Genomic DNA, 7,356 nt, shown 5'->3' with positions numbered 1-7,356 from the left:
CATTTGAGGACATGACCTGCAACTAATTCTTACATTTTCATTTCCCCGATTTTAAACAATATGGAAATTGGAAATAGAGAAATCAGCGAGTTACGATACTAAAATCACAAAGTACGAAATAAACAGCCTGAAAAAAATAAATATTTAATTAACAGTTTGCCAAACCAGACACGAAAAGAATGTTTATGTTTGGTTGCTCGTAATTTTCCCTCTATAGATGATTGCTAAATGTTTTACTTAGTCTCCTTAGTATATAAAATACATATTAATCTTGATATTGACAGGTAAAGATAACTCACCAGTCACTGTCAAGGATGACGGACCCGAAGCTACGACTGATAGATCAAGAATTATCGATATAGTACTGACAGGTTCGAATCTTCCGAATTCAAGTAAGTTTATTAATTTTCTGCTCGTTCTAAAGAGTTAAAAACGTTGTGCACTGTGACCCTCAGCAGTAAATTCCTTCTTAAATATTCAGTTATAGCTTTATCTATTCATATACTCAGATGAACTTATTGTATGAAATCTTGAAAGACATAACATCATTTGAACTTATATTTCTTAAGCTTTACTTCTCATTCTGTTTGGTGGAATCGTGGAAGACAAGTTCCGTTTCCTTTGAATTATTCCGTGAAAGCTTATGCACATTATGATTTATATTATTATTAATAGTAGCAATATTATTACAGGCAAACCCTTCGACATCTGGCGTATTGTGATAAACATAATCCATGGACGCTTCGACGATAACTAGTCATAACGCAACGCTTCTTGTGAGAACGCATAATGGAAAGAAGAAATTTTATTTTATTGTAGGCTATATCTGCAATTAAACCCAATTTCCTTTAGTTTATAAGATGTTTTTTAACTTAAAACTTTATTATGTATAATAAATCAGATTCCAATATATTATAGCATGTAAGTTTTCTACTTCATTGTCATTTTTCTTACCGACTTCTTGAGAGTAGTCTTGACCTATCTTTATTCAATAGGCCTACACAGTCCATATATATATATATATATATATATATATACACCAGAAGACTGGCGAAATCTAAGCGAGGCCCTTTGGTTCAATAGGCGTAGGGGGTGATGATGATGGTATATATATATATATATATATATACCATCATCATCACCCGCTACGCCTATTGAACCAAAGGGCCTCGCTTAGATTTCGCCAGTCGTCTCTATCTTGAGCTTTTAATTCAATACTTCTCCATTCATCATTTCCTACTTCGCGCTTCATAGTCCTCAGCCATGTAGGCCTGGGTCTTCCAACTCTTCTAGTGCCTTGTGGAGACCAGCTGGATGTTTGGTTAACTAATCTCTCTTGGGGAGTGCGAAGAGCATGCCCAAACCATCTCTATCTACCCCTCATCATGATCTCATTCACATATGGTACTCGAGTAATCTCTCTTATAGTTTCATTTCTAATCCTGTCCTGCCATCTAACTCTCAATATCCTTCTAAGGGCTTTGTTCTCAAACCTACTAAATCTATTGGAGATTGCTTTATTGTCATGCCAGGACTCATGTCCATAGAATAACACCGATGTCACTAAACTGATATATAGTCTGATTTTTATATGCAATTTCAGGCGATTTGATTTCCAAATTTTACTTAACCTAGCCATTGTCTGATTTGCTTTCTAAAGACCCTGCATTAGAGATCATAGTTCCTAAATACTTGAATGATTCTACCTCATTAATCCTAACTGAAATCTCGAATGGGGCAGAGAAGAAGAAGCATATACCCATAAAAAAGAGAGCTGGTTCTGTTATAGCAACAGAAGATGAAGAAAGACAACGTTGGATGGAAGACTTTAGTGAGGTTATGAATGGGAGATATGAAGGGAATAATTTGATTGATATACCTGAAGCTGATGAAGACCTTGATGTGTTCATGAATGAATTCAGTGTGTTTGAAGTCGAAGCTATCGTTAAAAACTAAAGAGATGGAAAGCCCTGGGATACGATGGAATAACTGCCGAGATGATACTGGCCGAAAATGAAGTGACTCAGACTACTCACAAGATTATTTTGTAGAATGTGGCATGAAGAGGTGAAACCTGATGAACGGGAATTAGGAGTGTTAGTGAAAATAGCAAAAGAAAGGAGACCTGACTTATTGCAATAATTACAGAGGCATAACACTTACGCCAGTTGTTACGAAAATATATAGCATGCTTATTCTAAAGAGACTGGAGGAAAAGTTTGATGGAAAAGGATTTAGAAAAGGTAGAAGTTGCACTGATCAAATTTTCATTTTGAGACATGTTATACAGCAATGCGTAGAATATAGAAATCCCCTTTTGATGGCATTTGTGGACTATGAAAAAGCCTTTGATAGTGTACAGTACATCGGCTAATTTTGTGGAGAGTCCTGTGTTATTATGGAATTCGTGTTAAATAAGTATATTTAATGAAGTCTGTTCATGAGCATAGCAAGTGCAAAGTTAATGTTAATGGAGTCTTATCAAATGAATTTCCAGTGAACAGCGGAGTACTCTAGGGGAATGTGTTGTCACCTATGTTGTTTATCCTCCTCATAGATTTTGAAATGCGTAGAACAGTCAGAGATGGTGGAGAAGGATTGGACTGGATTGGTGATAGGAACTTAGCAGACCTAGAGTATACTGATGCTGTCCTTGTTAGAAGAACACCACAGGATTTGCAATGCTTGCTTAGCACAATGTATGAAATATCACACGAGGTTGGGCTGAAGATAAATAGAAGAAAGACAGAGATGATGAGAATGGCGAATGTAATATCATATATATATATATATATATATATATATAAAATAGGGATACCTTAACGTAGTGAAATGGTTGGTGTAGCACCATGATCAGCAAAGATGTAGACTACCAGTCAGGGTCACCCATTTAGGTTGGTTTGCTGTGAGTGATCAGACTAAAATCTCCCATCATCACCAGTTCACAATAGGGCAGCGTGGGGATGAGAAATGACCAAACCACACACATGAATTGACAGGTCTGAGGTCTTTGTCCAACTGAGGACTAAACCCCTCTGCATTTGTTATTGTTGTACATACATACATACAGTACATACACACATACTCCCTCACACACACACACACACACACACATATATATATATATATATATATATATTGTGTATTGAATTAATCAAGTGATTGTTTTGTCATTGGTTGAATATTTTCATGATAAAAAAAAACTTCGTTCTTAATACTGTACTTACATTAGATTACTACTTTATTAGTTGACTTTCTGAATAAAAGTTTGTCATAACCAAAAGTTTTCATAACCCTAAAGAATTACCTGTCAAATGATTTCAGTGCTCATTTCATATCGTTTCTTAGATCTTACCATAAACACAATCGTAATACAGACTTTTATTCATCCTTTGTTTAAAATAAACCATGCTATGCGATTTGAGGTAATTGACATCTACCATGAGTGAAAAATAGAATTGGAGGACATTAAGAATAACTATCCCCTGACCAGTAGTTACGTTTTGGTAAGCCTACTGAGCATTACAGCAAAAGGTTACTGTTTTTCATATGGTCATAACACATCAATAGTCTATTATCAGTTTAATTCTGATCTTTATAGGCAGGGCCGGGTTAAGAAGTCTCCGGGCCCTAGGCTATTCAGGTTGGCGGGGCCCCTTTGAGTTACGGGTAAGCAAAGCAACCCCTTCCAGCTTGGGGGTGGGGTGGGGGTGTCTGTGTGAGCCTGTTTAAGGTCTAATTAAATACATTCTGGCTAATTAGATTAAATTTAATAGGGAAAGTACATCAAGGCAACCAAAACCATTTACCAACAGCCATTATAACTATCTTGTTAAATCATGCATTTTAAAGAGAAGAAGCTCAAGACAGCATAGTATTACTAGATTAGGCTATTAAAGTAGTGACATCATGTACCTACTATATTCAGCATAAGCACTACAGCAGTATCATTCCCTTTATATATCACTGGCCATTATTGTTATCATTGCATCATGCATAAGACTATCAAATCATATAAACTCAAGAAAGTAAAGACTTGTTAGATAAAGTAATGACTTATAACCGTGCTACACCTATTACATTCAACACAGCCACTGTTATCATTCCGTTTATATCACATTTTGCCATTAAGCCTATAATAATCAGTAAATCATTCATATCAAAATTAGAAACTCAAAGTACAATATTTCTAGATAATTAAACCTTTGCCATCTTATACCCATCTCCTTTAACATAATAATTCCATTTTCATTATTATTTACCATTACGCTTATCTAATTATATATAAGAATCCTAGGTTACTAAAGCAATAGCATCATACACACCTTTGGTATTTAACATAACCTCTACAGTCCCTTTTTGTGATTATCATCAAATCATGCATGTACATATATCAACTTCACAGGCACTTCTTAAATAAACTAGGTTACTAAAGCATCATACACACCTTTGGTATTCAACATAACCACTACATTCCCTTTTTGTGATTATCATCAAATCATGCATGTACATATATCAACTTCCCAGGCACTTCTTAAATAAACTAGGTTACTAAAGCATCATACACACCTTTGGTATTCAACATAACCTCTATATTCCCTTTTTGTGATTATCATCAAATCATGCATGTACATATATCAACTTCACAGGCACTTCTTAAATAAATTTCTTTCTGGATTTCATATTGGCAAAATCATCAATTATACTCTGAAAATCAACATTTCTTGTTAGATCAGACTCAATGGTCAACAAGGCTAGGTCACACAATTTGTCTTGGCTCATTGTTGAACGGAGCTGGTTTTTCACTCTTTTCAAAACAGAAAATGAACGTTCTCCTTCACAGTTAGTAGCTGGAAGTGTTAGGTATTTTATTTTATTTCATTATTTATTTTTGTTATGATTAATTTTCAAAAATCAATTTTATTCTCCAAACACTTGAACTTTTTAGGTAGGGACCCCTTTGCACTTGCACCATGTGCGCAGTCTTGGATGAGCCCCTGAACCCCTTGGATCGCGGGGCCCCCAAATGCGCTGGGTCTTAGGCAAATGCCTAGTTTGCCTATGCGGTAATTCGGCCCTGTTTATAGGACCAAAAATATGAAACACGAGACTAAAAAATTACTCACGTAGGTTGCTGAAACAAAACGTACCTGATTTTATTTAACGAAAGAAAACTAAAAATACTATATCAATTGGAAACTTAAGAAGATCCAACGAATATGGGAAATACTTTAAAGCATTTTTTGTTACTTTTATTTTTAAAAATGTTACTTAATGTTAAAATAAAGACGACTTATGATAAAACATCGTATTTCATCACATTAAGGCAGGTCCACACGCTCCGTTTTGCACAACAATTTGTCTGCGCAGTCTTAAGACGGAATGAAAACCTTACAATTTTATTGCGTCTACACGGTACCATGATGTTTGCAAGAGTTTCTCAGTTTTGTCAACATCATCATGAAGGAGGTACTTCTTTTGTGAATTTTGACGTGTTGTGTTGTAAAAAAAAAAAAAAAAAAAAAATAAGGATTGGAACGTCCCAGAAGCACCCGGCGTTCAAAGTGGTCGCGAAAGTGGCTTTTGAAAAGGCAAAATTTCTCCCATATCAAATTACTGCGTGAACTACATGATGAGCCTAATGATTGGCGCAATTACTTGCAAATGGACATAGAAACATACTAATTTATTGGAACTAGTGACACCCCATATCATTAAAGAAAATACGTGTATGAGAACAGCAATTTCACCACATTACCACCATGTCTCTGTTGACATTTTTATCAATTTCTTTGAATTTTTCCACTAAGCTTTCATAAGCCTTCCCCTTTATATCCCGGTCACTTAATCCTTTGATTTGACACACCAAATGCATGGGAAACTTTCGTACAATGCAATAAATTCTGTGAGGAACTCTCGAGAACATTGCCTAAGGTCGGCCATTGTCGCTTGTTGAATTAAAACTGAGGCACAAAATGAGACAAAAGACGGTGCTACCGTCTGCACGTACCGACTTGTCTACACAGTTCATGGATATCTATGCTCTCCTAGCTCAGTCATCGCTGCAACTGTACCGTCTTGCGCTGGAGTCAAAACTGCTCTGTATTCCTGTCCACACGCAACGTTTTATCTGCAACGTCTTGAACTGTGCAGACAAAAGGTTGTACAAAACGTAGCATGTGGACCAGCCTTTACTTAAAAAAGTTTACTGTACTGTATATGAGTTAGTTGAAAAATATCATCTATTTACTATACCCGGGGGACATTATTAATAGAAACCTGCAGTGCAGAAACTCAAGTACTAATACGAACTAGAAAATACGCGGTCGTAGGGAATAGAACTAGTCCCTATCAAAAATAGAGGAAGTCTGAGAAAGGCCAATCCAGATGGAAAAAAAGAAACATTATTTTAAGCAAGTTATAAACGATGAAAATATGTTCCAATCAACTCCTTTCTTACTATTTTCCTAACGAGACAATAATGATAAAAATCACACTGAGTCCAGATATAGGAGTTCTAAGTATCATAAACCTGACAACGTTCTTGCTATAATTTTAAACAAAACCTCCAACACATAGGCCTACAGTATATAATGAACCGGTTTTTTTAGTTAATCAGATGATAATCCCTATTGGTAGCCTCTTAATGGAGACTCATTGAGAATTCATCTTTGAATGTCATTGAGTTTACATAACGGTACCTGTTACACAATCTCTACAAAAGAACACACTATCTGGAAACTTACACATTGATTCAAACACCCCAGATATATTATAGAAAACGGAACGTTCTCCTCGGCAGGAATATCAAGACAAAACTGGTTCTTGATTTGGTGGCATCTTATCATTTTTAATAGGATTCATGCACAGGTAACCGCCATCTGACTCTGCTTCACTATCTGCGTCAGAGCTGCTGTTAAGACTTGTAATGCTTCCTAAGCTGGTGCGCTTTGTCTTGGGAGAGGAACTTTTCACAGAACACACATGAGTGAAAGACACACCCAAGATCTCAGGGTCGAATGCCGATGGAGTTCTTGCCCGAGCGCTCGTCAGATTAGTATAGTTGGGTGTGACAATGGATGCTAGGAATTCACTCATCCTTTGTTCGTCGTAGGGCTTGTTCATGTTTTTGAAGTACTTGAAAAGAAGAAAATACATATTTGGTTACTTGATAACTCTGATTTTTGCAAAGGTTTTACAAAGAACACCAGTAGATAATTCAAAATCAACAATTTAGTACGAAAGTCAAGGTTAAGAATTGAAAAGGTTTTCCAGAGACTTTTTAGCTTTCATCTCCAACTAGGGAAGCCTCTTTATTACAAAGAAAAAAAAAAGAAATGTACAGAAAGCTGGGTA

The 7,356-nt window shown here is 35.9% G+C and overlaps 1 protein-coding gene across 2 annotated transcripts in view; it reads right to left on the bottom strand.

Annotated features, from left to right (window-relative positions):
- Positions 1 to 3,290: 3,290 nt before the first annotated feature.
- The window catches only part of LOC137653578 (vascular endothelial growth factor receptor 1-like), a 51,703-nt gene continuing 47,637 nt past the window's right edge, over positions 3,291 to 7,356 (bottom strand). Inside the window, exon 20 of one of the 2 annotated variants that reach the window (XM_068387100.1) lies at positions 3,291 to 7,137. In XM_068387100.1, coding sequence (XP_068243201.1) covers positions 6,808 to 7,137 — 330 coding nt within the window. In that variant the 3' untranslated portion in view covers positions 3,291 to 6,807. The remainder of the gene's footprint in view (positions 7,138 to 7,356) is intronic. The other variant, XM_068387099.1, reaches the window with a different exon arrangement.

The sequence above is a fragment of the Palaemon carinicauda genome, chromosome 14 (genome assembly GCF_036898095.1).
Source record: "Palaemon carinicauda isolate YSFRI2023 chromosome 14, ASM3689809v2, whole genome shotgun sequence".
Taxonomy (NCBI): domain Eukaryota; kingdom Metazoa; phylum Arthropoda; class Malacostraca; order Decapoda; family Palaemonidae; genus Palaemon; species Palaemon carinicauda.
The sequence above is the reverse complement of the archived record's forward strand: the minus strand, read 5'-3'. Positions and strand labels throughout refer to the sequence as shown.